Below are 23,129 nucleotides of genomic sequence, written 5' to 3'. Positions count from 1 at the left end.
GTTACATTATGTTACATGTACTATAGTAATAACAGTAAATTATGAATTATTACATGCAACTAAATCTCAAACAAATCCTAATCCTACCCTAACCCTATAGTAAGTAGCCTACATGTTGTTTATTAACATTACTCAGCACTTAAATGTATAATTACATTGTAACAATGACACCTTAAAGTGTAACCCTTTATTTTAAGGTGACATTATTACAGTGTAATTACACATGTAATATTAATAAAAAAGTATCTACATGTACTTACTATAGGGTTTAATGTTAGGTTTGCATAATTTCAATGTAGCCTAATATTGAAATAAAATGTTATCTTGGGTTGCTTAAACAGATATAGCTTTATAAAGCATCACAGCATTTAGACTTTTCCAAAAGTCATAGTTGTCAAGAGTTTGGTTTCAAGGACTTTTATTTGGACATTAATTTCACCCTGTTATGTTAGTATTCATGTGTCTCTTGTTCCTGTTTCCTTAGTTGCCAACATACAAAGCCGAAGGCAAACCTGAAATGGTTTGAAAAAAAAGAGAGAAAAAAAAAAAAGCCAGCTAACTCTATGGTACGCAGGGAAGGAAATCAGAGGTTGTGTTTTTAATGGATGTCAAAGGAGGAGAAGCTTCACTATAAATATAAACTGCTTTTGTTGGAAGATGGCTTATAAAATAAGTGAAAATTAATTATATTAAATAAGTATAAGGTATTCTCATCTCTTCTTAATGGCAGCCACCATCCCCCTGCCCGTAACAAGTCAACTTTAAATTTGAAACAAGAACACAAGAAAGGATTTTAATATCAACTATCTGGCGACTTCTTAGACAGCTGGAATACACCCACATTGTGTAACTATTTCTTTGTGCTTAAGTCAGCTTGTTGAATAAAAGTCTGTATTTTTTTTTCTTCTGTGGCTATTTTAGCATGGTGCTGATTGTGTTAAGTGTGGTGCAATTTGTCCTCTGGTTATGCAACACCGTTGAAGTGTGTGTCTGTTTTAAGTGTTGCTTTGTGCAGGGCTGACATTCATAAACTGCTGTAACAGCACTGGCTAACATTAGCTCAACACGAAAAAAAAAAAAAAAAAATAGAGACAAAAATCTGCCCAGAAACGAAACGTTATTCATCATACATGACGACACCGTCCTAGTTGTATCAAGTAATGTCAATGTTGTGCAATGTTCTACAGGGATAAAGTCAGCTTAATGAAACTCAGTTTATCTCTAATCTACACAGCACATCAATGCTAATTTAAAGGTAATTCTAGTGAGTTTTCCATAAATAATACTATTGGGTAATGTTGCGCCTCATGAAAAAACAAGCAATTGTTTATAAAAAAAACTCTTATTTAAATTTAAACACTAGCTTGAATGTGAAATTTGCATAAGAATTGATTTACACAAATGCATTCTGTTTAATTTCTTTATACTCTGCATCATTCAGCATTATGGCAAAATAATTGTTTTTCTTTCAGTTTAATATTAAACATGGATTACAATATGCATAATTAATAGGATTTACAGAACATAATAAACCCAGCCATTATCCAAACAAACCATAACCACAATCGCCAATCATTTTTAAATGTCATCCAAACACACAATAAAAGGTACAGTGTTTAAATACTGAGGCCACACTTTTGCTGCTAGCAGAAGCCAAATTCCCAGATTCAAGACCTAATGTTACAAGGAATAGCTAAAACTGCAAATTCACATTGTGTAATTCCAAACAGTAGTTCATCCCCCCCCCCCCTGTGGAATACAGGAGGAATATAGCACATTGTTCACATCTCCCTTCTCCATACAATGGTAAGGAATGAGGATGGATGCTGCTGAGCTCCAAAAAAATTACAAAATAAAAGAAAACTATAAAAGCATACCATACAAATTGTGCACTAGCGTTGTGTTCAGAACACATTATTTTGCTCAAAGTCTATGTTAATTGCAGCTCTGAAATCTCATTTGCATTCATGCCCATACAAATATGGCACATAAAAAAACTTTGAGCAAGGTTTGAAATCTGTGAATTTTGCTTCTCACGTGTCTAAAGGTGTTAATGATGCCTCATGTATGAATATACACTTACGCGAATGAGATTGGAGAGACGCAGAGGGGTTTTCTGCAAATCACAACTTACTTTTTTGGACCGTCCTCATTGACTTTTGTAATATTGAAAAAAACAAAAACAAAAACAAAAAAACAGCAAACATTCTTCAAAACATCTCCTTTTGAGTTCCAGGAAATAAATAAAAGTCATTCAGATTTCAAATGATGAGCAAGTGATCCTTCAGCTGTAAAACTGTTAAAGCAATACTAGATGACACATGTTAGTCACTGTAAATTAGCACATACTCCCAAATAAAACCAGCGAAATGCAGTAGGATGGAGTCTTTTATGGCCTGTTTTAACCAGGTCACTTTTCTATCCGATCGTGAAAGACCAGGTGTAAATGCTCTCCGAAACTCATCCGGGACAGATTTAAATCTGATCACTCAAACCACTATAGGAGGTGGTTTGAGAAGCATTCCAGATGAAACTGGACAAGTCTAAATGTATCTGGTTGTTAAAGCCACATATGTTAATTTTACTGCACCCAAAATGGTACAAATAAATAAATGTGTGACAGCGCATAATAGGCAACGGTAGCCAGATATGACAGTCTATCTCTTCAGCAAGCTGATGCACAAACTGCCACAAATGAAACTGACAGTTTGGTGTCGCATCTTAAAGCTCAAAACACAATCATCTTCCTTAAAAGTGGTGAGACTAAATTATTGTACCAGTGAGGATGCCGCGATCTTTGATTTTGAAATTAGCTCACATTAACAAAAGGTATTGCCCATCTGAACCAAATGTGAGCGAGAAGGTGGTTTGTCCTTTCTAATTAGCTGCCATTAAAATGTATGCATAAATTGAAGGATCACAATTGACTAAGTTAGTGTTAAAACAATCTAAACACAAAACTCAACAATGGTAAGAAGTTACGAGGTCCAATCACATAAGCCACTGCTCTTTCTCCTTACTGAAATGTTCCGCCCACTTCCTGGTGAGCTCCAGGTAGTGGTCTGGCTGATGGGGTTTGTAGTCCAAATACAGACGGGCCACAGTCTTCTTAGGCACGGCCCTCTCAATCTGAGTTCCTTCATGCCATTCATTAAATGACGTGACTGTGATGATATCAGGCCTTACTGATATTGCCGCCTGCAAAGAGGTCTCGTAATATCGTCCATTCACTCTGTTGCGCGTGTTGTGGTTGTTCCACGGCCGAACTGCAGTGTCCATATAACCAGGTCCAGCACTAGGCACAAACAGTAAGTTGTTCTTGTCACAGAAAGCTTTGATTGTTTTCCAGTTCTGGTGAGAAGATCCAAAGGAAAAGCCATTAGAAGCAAAGTAGGTGTACATGCCGTCAAAACCACCAGCCTGGATTTCTTGCTTGTGGCGCTCTTCCACAATGAGGGCAATGAAGATGCCATCATAAGGAGTTCCTCGGAGGCTGTGAGATCCTCTGACAGTTAGCAGCTCAGCCCAGGTCTCGGGTGGCATAAGGTAGGAGTCATACACATAAAAGAGTGGAAGGACCTTCCCAGTGCTGGACTTAAACCTGTAGAAAGCCCCATGTTTCCCATATCTGTAAAAAGATTTCAGGAGCGATTTGTGATTTCAGGAGATAATTTTGGAGCTAAGCATGTATCACAGTTATGATATTATAGTACATATACATACACTGTATTTGTTATTTAACTAATATGATTTTTTACATAAAAATATGACATTTATTGCTAACACTAAAAAAGCTCAATTAATTACCATTATGCATTAGGTATCATGAACTAATAACACATTTTTAGTTAATATTAGTTAATATATTGTGAATGCACAAATCAACTGTGAATATTATATTTATGAATTAATATTACCTAATGTATAACCAATGTTAATGAATTGAGCCTTATTGTAAAGTGTTACCCATTTATTTCTTCTGTGGAACACACAAGATGATATTCTTGTAACCACACAGTTTTGACTGCCACTGTATGAAAAAACACACACAAAAAACCCTGAGGCACCTCTCAAAATATCTTCTTTTATTTTCCACAGAAGAAGTTAAGTCATACATAATTGGAAAGGTGTGAGGGGGAGTAAAATGAAAATGAAAATTTCTGGGTTAACTATCCCTTTATCCTTAGTTAAATGTCAATTGAAATATTTACTTATAAATGAGTTAATTTGTTAAGTTGATTTTAATATTCATTTAATGGAGCTAACATGAATTAACAATAAGTAGTTGTATTTTTATTAGCTAATGTTAACAAAGATTAATAAATAATGGGATTACTATACGGTTCCATCTAGTTAACATGAACAATGAAAAATACTTCTAAAGCCTTTCTTAATCTTAGTTCATCGTAATTTTCAACATTTACTAATACATTATTAAAATCAAAAGTTGATTTTATTATAATAATATTACATAATATTAATATTATTTAATGGACCTGAGATAAAATGAACTAACAATGTGGAGTTGTATTTTTATTAAATAATTTTAACAAAGATAATAAATACTTTAACAAATGTCTTGCTCATTTATATTGTTAGTTAATGCATTAACTAATGTCGTAAATTTTTACCAAAATATAACAAAGATGTATGTACATGCTGTTTTTTCTAAATGCTTCAAACATTTGTTGTGAAAACTTCAAAGTATTTTCACAATCCTTTCCAAAACATTTTCTTTTAGAAAAATGTATTAGTAAAATGTAATTTTTCTCAAAGATGCAGATTTTTTTTTTTGCATTCATGGGTTCATGAATGATAATGACCCATTTTAAAATAAAAAATACTTAAACAGCACATCGTCTGTTGGTTATGTTTGTAAATTTTATTTTACTTTTATTGTTTATTTTTACATGGAACATTCTCAAAAAAAAAAGTAAATACACAAATTTACAAAAGAACCTAACTAATTACCCATTAGTACAGTGGTACCCAGTAGTACACTGTACACATTGTACAGTGTTCTAAAAGGGTTTGATCTTGCTGGGATGTTATGTGTCCTTGTTCTAAAGGTATCTCAGAACACATAGTTCCACAGCATTACAGCTGTCTGTATTACCTGATACTTAGACCATGTAAACCTACACTAAACCTAGATCAGTTTTACATAATGTCTTTCTTTCCAAAGTATTCCTGTTGCTAAAGGAGAACAATTCATGGTTAAATAACTTTATAACGTATTCGCAAAAAAAAAAAAAAAAAATCAGCATGTTATAGTCAGTAGATTGTTATAGTGCTATAGATTTAAAGACTGGAGCCATTGTTACAGGCTCTTAAACATGAGTGGGTTAGCCGCAATTGCATCAGGTAATGTTATATGTTCTGTTTCATGAATGATTAATGGAAGAAAAGTCCTCTATTTTTAAAACACCACTCTCTTTTTCCTTTGGCCAGGCTGGATTGAATTCCATTCCCATCAGGGCTAGACCTTCAAGTTAGCAGACAGGAACTCTCTGAACTTTACTGTCGGAACAGTGATGATAGTGAGGAGCTGCAACCTACTTGTCAATGATGTATTTGATGTTGTCATGCACACTGAGGTCTGTCCGGCCTTTGTAGGGCTGCAGGTGAAACGCAACCTGTAAAGAATTGGATTTCATTAAATAAGGAAGAAAATAAATCCCTAGCAGTATCTAAATCAGTTATTTTAAATGTGTCATTCAAACATACAGCCAACATCTGCCTCTAATAAACTGATACATATCTTTATAATGATAGAGTGAAATGCAACAAAAACGTATGTGGACATTAAGTAACACTTAAATGTGTGATTGAATGACATGCATGACATGCAAAATATCAAAGCAAGTGTCATCTGATCACACAAATGCAGCAGGACAAATTTTATGCTGGTGTGTCAATGATTTTTTGGGGGTTTTCACACTGGGGACATTTGCTGGAATGTTCCCGGCGCCCCCCTGCAGCGTTAGTCTGGTTATACTCTCACTTTATTCTATTGAACACTGGTGTATTTGCTTTCATTCTTACGGCATCACAAACAAACACAGCGCATGATAGAAAACAGAACGTGGTTCAATATATTGGTTTTCTATTATAAATGTGGTGCTATTATGTGCAGCAGAGAGAACGATTGTGTCCATTAAGGCGGCTTTCTGCTACTTGCAAACGGACTCTTTTAAAAAATGTATCTGACTGTGAGCCATTCATTAGCCACTTTTATTGGACTCACTCTATGTAGTATATAACTGCACCCTTACTCTCAGGCCTCATCCACACTACTGCGTTTTAGTTTAGAAACGGAGAATTAAAACGAATACGATCTCCGTCCATACCAGCGCTTTAGCTGCGTATTAGAATTTATCTCAGTCCACATTAAAATGACTGAAAACGCGGATCACGTGACCATTCACCAACACTGGGCATACGCGTGCCGGTGTAAACAGGTGCATGTAGGCAGTTATAGCATTGTAAAATGCAGAATTTACTTGCACAACAGCTGCTAGCAAAGACATCAAAGTCAGTAACGCTTGTAATTTGTTATCCATGTTGCAGTCACTAATGTTACCTAGTCCAGGCTGTTTTTGCATGTTTTCTTCCCGGGGACGGGTCATGTGATGGGTGGCTGACGAATAAGGGAAGGATACGCCATGACTGATGACACCCAATCATAGAGCCGAGCGTGAGCCTCTGCGTCATCGTTTCTAAAGTCCTCCGTTTTGACCAGTCTTCACTAAAACGCCCTCCGGAGATTCAAATCGCAAAACAGGGTCGGCAGCGTTTCTAAACTTTTCCGTTTTAGGTCTTTGTTTTTGCTGTTTTAGTCTGGACGGGAGGTGCAAACGTAGCAAAAGGACTCCGTTTCTAAAGTAAAACGCAAAAGTGTGGATGGGGCCTCAATCGTGCCCAAGGTAAATCATCACCACGGTCATCCTCAATCAGGGCCTTAGATAGGGTATCCAGGGTGTCCCCCTCGTTGAAATTGTGTTCTCGGGTCAATGGGTAACTGTGACCCAATGTTGGGTAGTCTGTGCCAAACCAGGTAAAAACCTACTGAAGTTAAGCAGGGTTGAGCCTGGTCAGTACCCAGATGGGAGACCTCCTGGGACAACCAGGTTGCTGCTGGAAAAGGTGCTAGTGAGGCCAGTAGGGGGTGCTCACCCTGTGGTCTGTGTGGGTCCTAACACCCCAATATAGTGATTTGGACAGTATATTGTCAAAAAGCTCTGTCCTTCGGATGAGATCGAAGGTCCTGACTCTCTGTTGTCATTAAAAATCCCATGATGTCCTTCGCAAACAAGTAGGGGTTTAACCCACTCTGTCTCCTCTCCATCAATAAGCTGGTGTGTGGTGGGCGTTCTGACGAAATATGGCTGGCGTCACATCATCCAGGTGGATGCTGCACATTGGTGGTGGTTGAGGAGATTCCTCCATTCCATATGTAAAGCACTTTGATTACCCATATAAGCGCTATATACATGTAAAACATTATTATCATTATTAAAACTGGACAAATTTGAGAACGGACATCTCGTGTCCTCTACTAAAAGAATAATTCAGGAAGTTTTCCCTCAGGAAGTTAATTAAGGTTTGTTTTACATTGTTTTCCTATCAAATTATTACTGTACAAAAAGGAAAACTGATGTAGTCTCAATATAAAAAAAAAAAAATTTTAATACATGAAAAATGCTGGTGCACATTACACATGACCAAGTAAACCGCACATTACTCGGTTACTAACGTAACCTCGGTTCCCTGAGAGTAGGGAACGAGTAGCTATACGCAGTGGGGAACTCCTTTCCTCGAGAACATCGAAGCCTATATTTAAAACGCAGTGCAGCTGCACAGCGAGCACAGAGTGTGTCTAGCTCCCTTATTGGCTGTGCTGCAGCAATTCGTATTGCGTAGCTATACGCAGTGGGGACGCAATGTAATACGCCACACTATCAGTAACTGGCTGCACAACTGGAGCCTAGAAACTCTCCGAGGCTCACAGAAACGAGCCAAAACCAAAAAAAAACCCATAAGTGATGGAACCGGACCAGAGTCGGGTTTTATAATAAGGGAATTAATGTGCTTATGAACAGTAATATGTCAGACTGATAAGACCGGACACCGTCGGGTCTAAATCATATAGAGAGGACTTTAGCCTGCAGGCAAGGAACCTCCATGTTATAAAATCTGGGGTAAGTTTGTGGAGTATAAAATGTGGACGGCGAAGACAAACCGGCAGCCACACATTTGTCTTGGATTGGTATACAAGAAGACAACGCCAATGAAGAGGGCATGCCTCTAGTAGAGTGGACTCTAGTGCCTATGGGGCAAACCTGACCCACGAGGCGTATGCTAGAGAGATGGCGTCCACTATCCATCTAGATAGTCTCTGATTCGTGATCAGAGACCCTTTGGTTCGACCACTGAAGCAAACAAAGAGCTGTTCTGATTGCCTAAAAGGCGCAGAATGCTCCAAGTAGACCTTTAGAGCTCTGACAGGGCAGAGCAAATTAGCCTCCCCATCGTTCTCCGATGGAAGAAGAGCTGATAATGTGATCACCTGCGCTCTGAACGGAGTTGAGAGCACTTTAGGTATATAACCATGTCTCGGTTTGAGTTGGCTGGCTTTGATGGCTCAAAGCAGAGCTGAAGCGCTTTGGCAGGAAGTGTTGCATAGCTTAGGACGACTTCTGCACTTCGGTGTACCTCTCAGAAAATCCCGGTGGTGGAGACAGGAGCGTCGAGGAAAGCTGTCCTGTCCGCTTCCTTGATGTCGGTGAGGTTTAGCCAGAGGTTGCGCTCTACAAGGTTAGCCATGCTTCTGCCGATAGCCTCAGCGGTAGTCTTAGGTCTGTGGCGCTGCGAAGGTCGTGAAAGGCCTCAGGGTCCGGACCAGACTCGTCCATGGTTTGGAGAAGTTTGGCCTGGAAGACCTGCAACACCGCCATTGTGTGCAGGGCCCATCCAGCCTGACCGGAAGCCGAAAAAGCGCGTCTAGCGAGGGCTGAGGTGTTACGGCCGGCGTGGGCTTGCTTACCTCCATGTGCTCGGGCTGCGGCGCTTCTTTTTCTTCAGCTGAAATAGAGTGTGAAAAGGAAGAACAGGAGAAGCGGTGTCGCTGTCTTTACAGAGAGCTAGCTACGTCTGCAGCAACGAAACAGGCAGGCTCTCGCAGTGAGAGCAGCCTCCGGCAGAGAGTGCAGGGCGCGGTTCTCAGGCATGTGACGCACTTCGTGTGCCTGTCGGGCTTGTGCATTTGAAAAAACGCTCACAAAATTTCTCTTTTAGACTGACTGTCGCAGAGTCATAGAAAAGCAGAAAAGGAAATGCTTAAATCGTCGGATGGCCACAGGAGAACAGCAACAGGAGAGAAGCGGCTTCCGGGTGAGTGAAGTCGCTGTCCGCTGTACACACTTGGCTCGTTCTAGCTTCAAAAAGGCTCGTTTCCACGGCGATGGCTTCAGAGGAGACAGAGACGTGAAGTGTCGCTGAAGGAGAGAAAATCAGCTATAAATGGCGAATCTTATATAGATAAGCCCCGCCCATTTTCACGGTCTCTGACGTGCGTTGGCACGCAGTTGCCTAATTGGTTCGCGCGTCAGCCTCGCCATTGGGTGTGCAGTCGCTGTGCAGCTACACTGCGTTTTAAATATAGGCTTCAATATTCTTGAGGAAAGGAGCTCCCCACTGCATATAGCTACGCAATACGAAGTGACCGGTCTCGAAAGGGAACTACGTTTAATTTAATACAAAGTACATGTTTTATACAATCATACTTTCTAAATCTTAAGTATTCAAAAATATATTAATGTATTCACAATATATATTTTTCTGTTGATTTGATCGTTTAACAAAAATTTTAAAAAACAAAACAAAAAAACAAACAAAAAACAGATGCACTATTACGTTTTTGGACTTTATACAACCTTCTTGTAGCTCAAGAGCATGGCGCTAGCAATGCTAAAGTCATGGGTTCAATTCCAGGGAAAGCAAAAGAAGCTGATAAAATTATTAATTGTAATGCTATATAAGTCACTTTGGATACTGAACATATAGTTACTGAACAGTTACTGAACATATTGCTCTATACTACTGCAACACCTTTTTCAGGTGGCTGTCAGATGACTTTCTGAAGTCCCAGAAACAAAGGTAACTTTAGACGCAGAGGCGTCATGTTGAACACTCCAAGGAGACAGACCCTCTTCACTTCAGTGACAGCAACATGCACATGGCTGATTGAACTGCAAAACCCTCAGGGCCTTGAAAAAATAAAAGCCAAGCACAAACACCCACCATTTTTCCACACCGCCAATCTGGAAGGTCTTCATAAGCTGTTTCCATGACAACCTGCATTTGGCGACACAGCTCAGTCCGCCATGGACAGTTTGACATCACATACTTTGGATGAGAACATCTACAGTACAACTGTTCCACTGAAACAATCACACAAAAAGGAGATTGCTGATAATTCAAAATCACAGGTGCTCAACACCTAAAGTGTTGCAACGTTCTTCTGTAACCGATTGTTATGGAAATTACTTGTAATGGTAGAGTTGTCAATATAGAAAAACCCTATTTTTTTCACTCACCATGATGCATAAAAAAGGATTGTGGCATTACTGTATTTCCCATAATTTGTTCACTCATTTACTATTCATTACATAATGAATGCCACGCTATACTTATATTCCGGTTAAAACAACAAATAACATCATGCTATATGACAGGAGAACGTTCATTTGAATTTGCAAATATCTTACAGCCAAGGAAAGGTCTCTTTACGGAATGTTTTTAAACATGAAATGTTAATGAGATTAACATTTTTACTTCATAAAAAGTTACTAACCACTGACTTGTGAGCATCAGCGCTTGAAGCATCACGCGCCGATGCTCACAAGTCAGTGGTTAGTAACTTTTCGACTCCGGCCTCCTCTACTCCGTGTATTTCTCTGCACAATACCCACTAAACTACTAAAAGAAGTGTTACCTGTAGTGGAAGAGCCTCTTCTCAATATTATTAACTCGTCTCTATCTTTAGGACATGTTCCAAAAACATTCAAGCTGGCAGTTATAAAACCTCTTATTAAGAAACCACAATTAGATCCAAATAACCTAGCAAATTACAGACCCATTTCAAATCTTCCATTTATGTCTAAAATACTAGAAAAAGTTGTGTCCGCTCAATTGTGCTCTTTCTTGCAAGAAAACGATATCTATGAAAAGTTTCAGTCTGGATTCAGGCCACATCATAGCACAGAAACTGCGCTGGTTAAAATTACAAATGATTTACTTTTAGCTTCTGACCAAGGCTGTATCTCAAAACTAGTTTTACTCGATCTTAGTGCTGCGTTCGACACTATAGAATAGATCATAAAATACTCTTAGATCGACTTCAAAATTACACTGGTGTTCAGGGACAGGCATTAAGCTGGTTTAGATCGTACCTATCAGACCGTTACCATTTTGTCCATTTAAATGGGGAAAAATCAAAGATAACGTCAGTAAATTATGGAGTGCCGCAGGGATCTGTATTAGGCCCCCTGCTATTCTCAATTTATATGCTGCCACTTGGTAATATTATAAGAAAACATGGAATAAGTTTCCACTGTTATGCTGATGACACTCAATTATATATTTCATCTAGACCAGATGATAACACTAAATTATCTAAAATGACAGAGTGTGTTAAAGATATAAAATATTGGATGACGTGTAATTTTCTTCTATTAAATTCAGATAAAACGGAGGTATTACTGATTGGTCCAAAAAACTGCCCACAAAACCTCTTACAATACAACCTTAATCTAGATGGACGTCCTGTTACTTTATCCTCTACAGTAAAAGACCTGGGTGTTATACTAGACCGCAACTTGTCTTTTGAAAATCATATTTCAAATGTCACAAGAACAGCCTTTTTCCACCTTAGAAACATTGCTAAGCTACGTAATATGCTATCAGTTTCTGATGCAGAAAAGTTAGTTCATGCATTCATGACCTCGAGACTAGATTACTGTAATGCTTTATTAGCTGGTTGTCCTGCATCCTCCGTAAACAAGCTACAGTTAGTCCAAAATGCAGCCGCTAGAGTTCTTACTAGGTCAAGAAAATATGATCATATAACACCAATTTTATCATCTCTACACTGGTTACCTATTAAGTTCCGTATCAATTACAAAGTATTGTTACTGACCTATAAAGCTCTAAATGGTTTAGCTCCTGTGTATTTAAGAGATCTTCTATCGCCATATATTCCATCGCGCTCTTTAAGATCGCTAAATTCGAGGCTTCTGGTCATACCTAGGATATCTAAGTCCACTAAAGGAGGGAGGGCGTTTTCACATCTAGCTCCTAAACTCTGGAATAGCCTTCCTGATACTGTCCGAGGCTCAGACTCGCTCTCCCAGTTTAAAACTAGATTAAAGACGCATCTCTTTAGCCAAGCATTCACATGATGCATCTCATACCTTTTATACTACAGTTAAATCAGATCAAATGCATTCATATTATGAACAGCAGCTACGCTAATTATTTCCCATCTGCCTTTTTTGTTGTTATCTCAGGACGCCTGTCCCGAGATAACTCAAATAGAGTTCGTCAGCTCCAGTTATGTATCCAGCCTCTCATGGAGACTTCAGATGCCCCAACGCCTGTGATGAGACGACTCGACGCCTGTGAAGAGACGACCCAACGCCGGCGATATGTTATGCCCTAAATTTCATGATTAACTAACTGTATTTTTGTATGTATATTTTTGAAATGCATTTTCTGTAAAGCTGCTTTGAAACAATGTGTATTGTGAAAAGCGCTATACAAATAAACTTAAATTGAATTGAATTGAATAAAAACGTATGCTTTGATAGTGGGAAATATTTAAACATAGTCAGAAAAACAAAACTACTGATAAATCCGGTTTCATTTCAATGTCTGAATGTGTAGAGAACGAGGCATGGCCTTGAGCATGGTTAGCCTATACGATACAGCGGTTGTTTTAGAAGCACTAGAGTGACATCAGTCCACCCTCTCAGCCTATAAGCATTGCTGTGCCCTTATATCTAACTGTTTGACAGCACTACACGCTGATGGCATGCCATCGGAGTTTCCAGTATTGACAGCTCCATAAAATAGCCTACGGGAAGCCTGTAGATTTATTGTACTATACAACAAAATTGAAAAGTACAATACACAAATAAAATGTTAAGTTACTTCCATTTAATAACAAATAAAACAGTAATTGATGTCATAAATACGAGTCTGATTACATGACAAATAAAAATAAAAATCACCAACATGATGCTTAGTTCACCTAATAATTTATAATTTAATGAAAACATAATTAAATAATACAATTATTGTATATATAGCTTACATTTTATCAATATGTAATGTAGGCCTAATTTTATTTCTAACGAATGAGGAAAATAAAGTGGGTTGAATCCAAAATAATTTTAGAATGGTTATCTGAAGCTAAAGGTGGCATCCGCAACTGAAGGCACGGCTCCCAAACTCCTGTTGACGGCTCTGTTGCAGTAGACCCTTAAAAATGATAAATGGCTACACAAATAATATGTTTAGGTTACAACTGCATGTCTCTGAAAACGAAAATCAGCAGTGATTGATTGTTATGATTATTAGCAAAATACTCCGCCATTCCGTTCTTATTTCCAACCTGAACAAAAAAAGTTTTTGCTGATGTAACCTCTTAAGAGTTTTACACTGTTCTACAGCTTTGTTAAAGGTATATGCAGTATCGTAGTTTCCCTGTAGGGCCCACTATGAACTGGTAGACTGAGACGTAGAAATAAATCTACATTAGCAGAGCGTCAACTTTCCTGATGGGAAAAAAAAAAGTAATGTATTGGGCGAAAACATGATTTTAAAAGGCTTAACTGAACCTGTCAAAATTATCTTTACCAGGTCAAAAGCACAATGTACAAAATTGCAGAAGATGAATCAAAAGATGATAGCAGTATAAAAATGTTTGTGCCCCAACTAACCTAACAGCTTCACACAGTTAATGTAAGCAGCCATGGAAAAGTGTGAAATTATACTGATAAGAATAAACACAATAGGCCAAAATTCTAAAAACAAAAGCCATTCATTCTGGCCAGAAACCAAGGGCCAGATTTACAAACTGCTTGGGCCATTGCAAACCCTCTTTTGGCATTAAATAATTAATGTCAGGATTTACACACAGTGAAAAATGAGTGAAGAAAAGGCATGGACGCTGAACCTATTTTGTGGCTGAACTAATTGCATACGCATTTATATTTGTAGTTAACCTTTCCGACACATAATTTAAGAGTATTTAAATAAATCCTCATTTTGCGATTATATGGGATTGCGGTCTCACGCTTATTTGCCCTGTTAAGTAAATCCGGGCCCAAGACTAGAGCTATGCTGGCTAGAGTTACAGAGCTGACCATTTTAGATGTAGTTTTGGGTTTTTCGGCTGCTCCTATCGGAACTTCTTGGGACATTTTTGTTATCTCAGTCCTTAATTCAGTAATTCTAATTTTCTCTGAATTTGGCCTCAAACCTTTCAACTAAGCCAAGAAATATTACAGAACTGAAATGAGTGTTGGCTATAGATAGACAAAGGAAATATTTTATCCAATCTAGCTCAAATCATGAGTCTTTGTGGGTGAAAAACTGCTTCATAAGATAGCTTTTGACAGTGAAAGAGTCTAAATGTCCAGAATGTTCCATCACAGAATTTTGAAAGAGCATGTAAAGCAGTGTTAATCTGTCATAAAAACTCTTTTGACTGTTAATTCACATTATCAACAAATGGAAAATCGAATTATTGTGTTTTTTAAAGAAAGGACTTCAACAAAAGGATGGCACCATGGATCATAGAAGAGCTCAGACATCACAGTGTGGTGGTGAGGATTGTGATCAGACATAAAGCCCAGACTCCAGCATTGTCAATTCTGATGGGAAACGAAGCACATGCAGTGAAGAGATACGCTTCATTTCACCCCACTGCTCAAGCAGCCTCTATAGCCACTGGGAGCAATTATGAATGAGTACAAATGACTGTACTGCATTCTGTTAGCAAACAAATTCAAAGATTTTCTTAAAAGATTTTGCAATAGCCTTGCAATGCAGCCCCTTGTGCATTTCAAGAATTAAAACGGCACCTGCACCACAGAATTATACGCTTTGTTTACCTAAAACAGAACAGTTGAGCAGGTGCAGAATTCAAGGTCTTCGAGAAACAGCTCGACGTCTGTACAGATAAAGGACATACTGAAGAAGCTGTTTTTAGAACTCAAATCCCCAATATTACGGCTAAAATTAAATAATTCCATGCCACGGGGGAAAACACAACTCATACACTGACCGCACTGTGACAGAATTACCTTCAAAATCACCAAGCAAGAAGGACACCAACATGACTACAATCAGAGGCATGGTGTTACAGACTTGCTTCTCTTTACACCAGGGGATTACAAAACATGACTGACAAAAAGGCTCAGCAACAGCTCATCAGGAATAGATGGTGAACACAGCTGTAGGCAGTAAAGACAAAGACTTATGCAACCACTAGCAAGCTCAAGAAATTATAATAAGTGGCTCATCCACAAAAGCATGAACAATTCAGTTGCTGCAACAAAACTGAAAAGCTTTTAAATGCCTACCAACTATTTTTAGTAGCTCATAGCTCTTGTTGAGTTTTTAAATGGACTTCTAATACAGGGGGAAGTCATGTTCACCATTCAGAGTCACATATTGCAATGATAACACTTATTTCCGGTGAATCATTTTTCAAATCTATTGTTATTTGCTATTATTGCCTTAACTTATAACATCACTGCGTTAACTATTGGCAAGATTTTAGAAAGCCTGCATTTCAGCAGTAACCTTAAGCAGATTTCAACTGCGCTCTATTCCTTTAAAGAATGCCTACATAGCTAGAGGATAGCATGATTTCAAGTCTAGACAACGCAAGTCAAAAAGAAAGTACTTTCAGATGTGGAGCAACATTTCATTTAGCATTTTCTTCTTTGGAATAACATGCACAGACTTGAGGTATTAGGTTATGGCTGCTGAATTGACATAGCCAAATAATTATAAGCTCCGATATACCTTCACTCAGAAAAACACTTGTACTCATTACTGGCGCAGAACTCCCAAAAGGGAAAACTTTGCACCTAAAGGTCCATAAAAGGTTCAATAATACTTTAAGGTGACTACCCTAAGTCAGGGTTTCCCAAACCAGGGTTCATGAGGGAACTGCAAGGAGGTTTGGAGTTGATGAAAAGCTAATCATTTAATAGAATGTAACATTAAAAGAAACCAACAAAGCTGTGCAATTAATCAAAATCAAATAACGATTAATCGGAGGCTGCGGTTTATATAGTTCACAATAGTTTCACAATATTTGTATTGTAACTTGGTTCTGTAACAATGTGATTGTTATCTGACTCATGTTGTAGCATAGACCCTTTTGTATGTGGCACCTTAAAAGTTAAATGCTGTTCAGTAAATGTAGAGTCGCAGGTTATTTATTTATTCAGAAAGAACAAGCGTGAAACATGGTTGCAGTGGCGAGATTTTTTGACAAACGTGTTTTATTTTAGTGCCTAACCGCACACTTGTTGAGTTTGCCGAAGGAAGATGTCGTGCTAGCAAAGAAGAGTGTCCTGTTGAACCGAATAAGATGGACGGCACACTTGAATTAAAACCACCTCCGACATTGATGCTGGATTCAAACAATCTGGCAAAGACATGGAAGGCGTGGAAAGAGGAATTTCAGCTCTCTCTTGATCTGACTCTGACGGAGGCGTCGGAAGGAACAAAGCAGAAACTTTTCTTCTATCTGGTAGGAGAAACCAGTAGAGAGTTATGTGAAACTTTACTAGGCTCATCAACGGAGGGCAGAACTGTACAGCTATTAATAGAAGCTTTTGATCAACACTGCAACCCTAAACTGAACGAAATTGCTAAGAGATATCGTTTCTTTATGAGAGATCAAGGGACTGATGAAGGATTTGACAAATATGTTACTGAACTGAAAATGAAAATCACTAGCACATGTAGTTTTAGTGATATTAAAGACTCTCTAATCCGCGACAGGATTGCGTGCGGCACAAATATTCCAAGCCTGAGAGATAGGTTGCTGAGAGAGGAAAATTTGACGCTGCAGAAATGTGTCCAAATGTGTCCGAACAGCAAAACAATAGAGGGAAGATTAGTAGAGGAAATTCATGCTTTGCACATTAATTCACAGACACATAAAACAGTAAAGGATGACGTTCGGAAAGCTGTCGTTACTTGCAAATACTGTGGAAAGACTGAAAAAAGAGATTAAATTAAAATGTTCAGCTAATGGGGAAACATGTTGGAAATGTGGAAAAGCCAATCATTTCGCTGCTCTGTGCAAGTTGAAATGAGCGCATTAAAAATTTGTGAATAATGTAACGGAAACAGAGAGTGAGTTGTAGGAGGACATTTGGAGCATCACAACTGAGTCTGTGAACGTTCACAAAGAGTATGGATGGACAGCCGAGTCAACTGTTTGCTGGTATGCTGCTCGGAAACAACTTGATCAAATTCCAGTTGGACTGTGGTGCAACGTGCAAGATTATACCCATAAATCTGGTAAATCCAGACGTTCAAGCAGAGAAAACAGACCAGATACTTGTGATGTAAAACAAAAGTACACTGAAGCCAGTTTAGGCAAATGCTAGTTGAAATTGAGAAATCCACTTAACAAAAAGCTGTACAGACAGGAGTTTATAGTCACTGATGCAAACTCTGCAGTACCGTTACAAGGAAGCAAAGCAGTCCAGGGCATGAAACTAGTCAAAGTGCAGTCTGAGAATATCCTGGTGGTGGATAATGTTGTGACAAAGATAGACAGAGATGATACAGTCGGACAATGGAACAGATAACGAGTGAGTTCACAGATGTCATAAGATTCACGGTGTCGTGTAATCAGCCCCTTAATTAATAACGAATGATTTTTACAGGTAAATCAATTGAACAACGTACTTTAGCTGGACATAAAAAAAAATTCTAGAGCTGCTGTAAAACCAAAACAATCTCTGTTCCATTAATATATTATTATCACTGTAAAGCTGCTTTGAAACAATCTGTATTGTTGAAAGCGCTATATAAATGGTGACTTCACAGATGTTTTCACTAGAGATGCACCGATTGATCGGCTGGTGACGTTTTTTTTTTACGATTGATCGGCTGGTGACGTCTTTTTTTTCGTGATTGGCCATTGCCGATTTTAAGCCGGTCAAATGCACTCATGCGCCGCATGATTAATATCGCGCAACATCAGCATCACACGTGCATACGGAACACACACGTAGGAAACCTCGTGAATTACGTCCGTTTCACACTGCAAGCGTGAGCGTGAACAGCGTTCAAAAATCGGCAAATTTTTTTCATCGTGCATGTCAATCAATGAGTGCATACACACCGGGTGCAGGAGCAGCACGTGCGTCAAGGAGCGTCGCGTGAGCAGCAGTGAAGCGGTCAATTAAAGTGAAAGCACACTTTTGATGTACAAAATAAATATGATTTCACACAAAAAGTGCCCAAAATGCACAGAATTTGCATGTCTAGTGTGTTTTAACAAGAACTGGACTAGTCTATGTCAGAAAATAAAATGTAAGACTCAAAAATATTTCCAGAAAATGTACCCATTTAAACTTGTTTTTATTATTCAGTTTGGCAAAAAGTATATGGTGTGCTGTAAAGTGGTTAGAAAAAATGAAATAGGAATGGGCTAAAATCGGTATCGGCAGGTCAAACTCAATGAGAAAATCGGAACCGGCCTAAAAAAGCGTAATCGGTGCATTTCTAGTTTTCACAGGTGATTGTTGTCTGGCAGGCCGCTACAAGATAGAGATTGAACTTGGGGTGGAGCCAGTGAAACTCCCTAAGCGGTGAGTACCAGTCGCGATGATGGGACATATGGAGGAGAACTGAGCTGAACAATCTCCAAGAGTGAGGTATAATCATACCTGTAGAGCAAAGCACCGACTGAATAATTTTGTTGTTGCAAAGAAACCCAGTGGGAAGTTGAGTATCTGCATAGACCCCCGACTAGGGCTGTGCAATTAATTGAATTTCAATTTTGGCTCCCAACGATCACCAAAATAGTACAATCGAGTAAAAACGATTATTTTGCCATGTTCTGTTGTGCAAGAACACTATTATTTTGTCTTGTGTTCTGAATGACGCGCATAATCGTAAAAAAATATGTTTTTCCATAATCGAGCATCCCTACCCCTGACCATTGAACAAAGCTTTAAAAAGGAGTCACTGAGCCTGAGCTGTCAAAAGCAAGAGTATTCACAGTCTGTGATGTAAAAAAAAATTTCTGGCATGTTCCCTTCAAGATATCTCACCACGTTTGCAACGCCTTATGGGAGATACAGGTGGTTGAGAATGCCTATGGGAATAAGCCCAGCACCCAGGCATTAGAAGGACCTCAGGCAGAGCATACACAATCGCTGAAGATGTGCTGATAAGCAGGGGAAGGAGAAACACTGAAACATTGCAAATGACCATGACAGTTATTTCTACAATGTGATGCCAGGCCTTGGTGCAGGATTGTTGCAGGGTGGAGAACCTGTAGATTTTGGTAGCCGTGCATTATCACTAACTGAACGGCGTTATGCCCAAATTGAAAAAAGTGCCCAGCTATAGGTACGGCATGGAGAAAATCCATCAAAACACATATGGACAGAAAGTGATCGTACGGTCTGATCATAAGCCTCTTGAGAACATTGTCAAGAAACCACCGTTGCATGAACCCAAGAGACTCCTAAGGATGTTATGGAGACTACATAAATATGATTTTGTCATTAACTATGTTCCAGGAAAGGAGATGCTGTTGGCAGATGCACGGAGTCGAGCGTACCTGGAAGGGTCAGTGGAAATAGAGATAGAGAGTGTGAAAATGATTCAATACCTCCCAATTTCTGATAAGAGAATAAAAGTAATCAGAGATGAGAAAAAAAAAAACTACACACTTCAGACACTGATAAAGAGAAACAGAGAAGGATGGCCAACAAACAAAAGAAACATACCAAGCGAAATAGTTCACTACTAGATGAACTAACTGTGCAGGATTGTGTTCAAAGGTGAAAGCTGTGATACCACATACACTCAGAAGTGAGATGTTACACCGAGTTCACTCTGCACACATTGGTATAAAAATATGTTTGAGGAGAGCAAGGGAAAGCCTCTATTGACCAGGTATGAATGTGCAGATAAAAAAAAAAAAGTGCTGTAAATTAAACAACAGAAAGAACCACTCCACCCACATGAACTACCTGAACGGCCGTGGTCTCAGGTGGTCACAGATCTGTTTGTATTCAACAATCGTGAATGCAAGCCCTGCTCAGAGACTGTTAACCAGGAGTACACACACACTCCTCCCAATACACACCAATCTGACACGAGACAAGGACTGAGAATAAATCAAAGACGACAGGAAACTTACTACAACAGACACGCAAAAGACGTGAACATTCTGAAACCAGGTGATCAAGTGAGAGTACAACCAACACAGTCACAAAAATTTTGCCAGCAAAAAAAAAAAACAGTCCTGGAACCTGTCAACAAACATTCATACACGGTTGAACTAGACAGAAGAAACAGAAGGTACATCTGACACACTGGTCATCAAGCGTTCATATATAGACATAAATATTCAAGGTCATACTTGTGAAAAAAAGGAAGGATGTAACAATATGACTGTTATCTAACTCATGTTGTAGCACGGACCCTTTTGTATGTGGCACCTTGGGAGTTGAATGCTGTTCAGTAAATGTAGAGTCACGGGCATAAGGCGTCAGTCGGAGTTATTTATTTATTCACTCTGGAGAAAGAACAAGAGTGAAACAGGTTCTAGTAAAGAGTGAACCCAAGTTTGAATGCCCTTTAAAGTAACTATTTTCATTAACAGTAGGCCTTTTTTTGTCTGGATGTCTCAGCAGTGTCAATATGATACATTTTCATATGAAATTACATGTCATATTACCATATTTTGCCAAGTCTCAAATAAAAACAGTCAAAATAAAAAGATTGCTTTTGTCTGTTTACTTGCATGTTATGCGATTATTAACTGACATCAGAGAACCGTGAACATGCAGATGTGTTGTTAAATCATATAAATAATACTTGAAATCTGAGAGGGATACTTCAGGTAAATGTTTTACTTCTAACAGAGTTCAAGGCAGCTAACAAAAATGTTTAGGAACACATGCTCTAAGGTACTAACATGCATTTTTTTTAGGGGTAGATAAGGTACAAAGTTGTCCCATTAAGGATACTGTACAGCATTAAAATACATCAAAATAAAAATTCATAAACAAAGTGTTTGTGTAAGCAGATACGTTTTATGGATCTCTCACCAGTTACCTTGATACTGTGTCTATGGGCAGCATCCATTACAGCTGGCACTAGATCCTCTGAGGGTTTGCCATGTTCATCTGCCACGTCAGGCGGGTACCAGGACAGGACCACCACACCTGGCATCAAAAGTGGAAATGCATTGCTCTACAAGCAACATTACGTCTCTTTTAGTCTTTTAATGATAAACAACCATCCACATTGCACTATAATAGTCAAAGAAAAACAAATATTATAAATGTTAAATAATATAAAGAAGCAAATTGTATCTTGGCTGTAAAACCTGTGGCCGCAGCTTCGATTTGCGCCATGTGGGATTCAATGACATCTGGATCTCTGGAGCTGTAGGGTCCCAGTTCAGGGTAATAACTGGACGCAATGTCGTCTGGAGGATTGTGTCGTCCTTTCGGGTGACTGGCAGCTATTTTGGGGTCCCAGTGTGGTACCAGTACATGGTCCCAGTGTATATAACTACCATCCATCTGTGGTGAGCCATACCATAAATAATAGAAGATGTGAATGTCATAGAATATGCTGTGGTCAGGACCAGAGTTGGAGAACACTATCTTAGTGTCACTTCCTCCACCACCATTTTGACCTGCTGATTCAACTACATTATTTGGTCTCTGGTCTATTCGCTCTCCAACCAAAGGCATCAACTCCATTCCTGGAGCAAGATCCGAAAAACCATCAGTGGGTTTAAGGGTTCGTAGGCCCATCATAGTACCAAAAATGAACACAGTGAACAATAAAAGAGCCACGCACGCTTTCCTGCGTAACCTGTTCATGGTCGCTGTCCGTGGTGCTAGAGAAGATAGTTCAGAAAGAGGTTAATATGGTCGAGGCCTCCAAAAGTAGGTTGTCAATTTCTTGTGTTCCATCTCCAATTCCAGTTTGCCCTCTTGTCTATCAGACTTGCATTTGGCACTCCCGGGTTTGTCGCTTAGTCCTCGGCTCGTCAAGAAGCCATTATCTTTATTTCATTAGCAAATTATAAAGATTTTGGAAAACATAGCTAAGATTAATTTCTAAACATGCAACGAGGATATTAAGCTGACAAACCAGCCCACATTATTTATTACGGCATATTTATAACCTGACAGCACTCGCTATATTACTAAATCAACAAAGCACAACGAACGCGCCCGTTTGAATTCGACGCAAAAGCTTCCATGTACTTATCATCACATCACCGTTTTGTTGCTTCCCACTCGCAAACTGAACGCTGTCCTCTCTCTCGTGTTCTCCCACGAGTGGATCTTTTTTTCTAATCCTTCTGCGCGGTTTAAAACACTTTCACGTCAGATGCACTGGCTTTGTGAAAACATCGGCTGATTTCTGTGAGTCTGTCGCCACTGTGCAGCTCATGATAAACCCTCTCTTGTTACTGGGAGGTGGAGTCTCGTGGGTTTGTCACGATGCACGCATGCTCAAACAAGGACACAGTCTGTGTTCACAATGGCACAATGTACTGAAAACAGCATATGTTTTTATAAGTAGTATGTAAAACAATACGTAGTATGCAATGATATGCATTTTTAAACACTGTTACCACTTTATGTTTAATTCTTGCTATCATCTATAATAAATATGATAATTTGACCTTTTTATTCAAATTTTGAGAGAAAACTTGCAAGTCATATACTAAATACTATATTCAAACAGTATTTGAAACAGAATGCTACATGCATTTCAAACATTCCTATCACATGTACACTGCTGCTTATCCAGTCAGATTA

At 38.8% G+C, this 23,129-nt stretch overlaps 1 protein-coding gene across 1 annotated transcript; it reads right to left on the bottom strand.

The window, feature by feature from the left end:
• Window positions 1-1,354: 1,354 nt before the first annotated feature.
• maneal (mannosidase endo-alpha like) lies at window positions 1,355-22,766 on the bottom strand. Its single transcript, XM_079591032.1, has 4 exons — window positions 21,674-22,766; window positions 21,400-21,509; window positions 5,560-5,636; window positions 1,355-3,628 (listed from the first exon to the last, which is right to left on the bottom strand). Exons 1-4 carry the CDS (start codon window positions 22,176-22,178, stop codon window positions 2,992-2,994), a joined length of 1,329 nt encoding a protein of 442 aa, XP_079447158.1. The 5' UTR covers window positions 22,179-22,766; the 3' UTR covers window positions 1,355-2,991.
• Window positions 22,767-23,129: the final 363 nt, after the last annotated feature.

This window comes from Phoxinus phoxinus, assembly GCF_949152265.1.
Source record: "Phoxinus phoxinus genome assembly, chromosome: 19".
NCBI lineage: Eukaryota > Metazoa > Chordata > Actinopteri > Cypriniformes > Leuciscidae > Phoxinus > Phoxinus phoxinus.
The sequence above is the reverse complement of the archived record's forward strand: the minus strand, read 5'-3'. Positions and strand labels throughout refer to the sequence as shown.

Excerpts from the sequence above, each read along its gene's own strand:
- maneal (XM_079591032.1), bottom strand. The coding sequence starts at position 22,178 with ATGAACAGGTTACGCAGGAAAGCGTGCGTGGCTCTTTTATTGTTCACT. Across the intron at positions 5,637-21,399 it reads CCCATAGACACAGTATCAAG|GTTGCGTTTCACCTGCAGCC; the intron begins GTAACTGGTGAG and ends AATTCTTTACAG. Across the intron at positions 3,629-5,559 it reads ATCAAATACATCATTGACAA|ATATGGGAAACATGGGGCTT; the intron begins GTAGGTTGCAGC and ends ATCTTTTTACAG.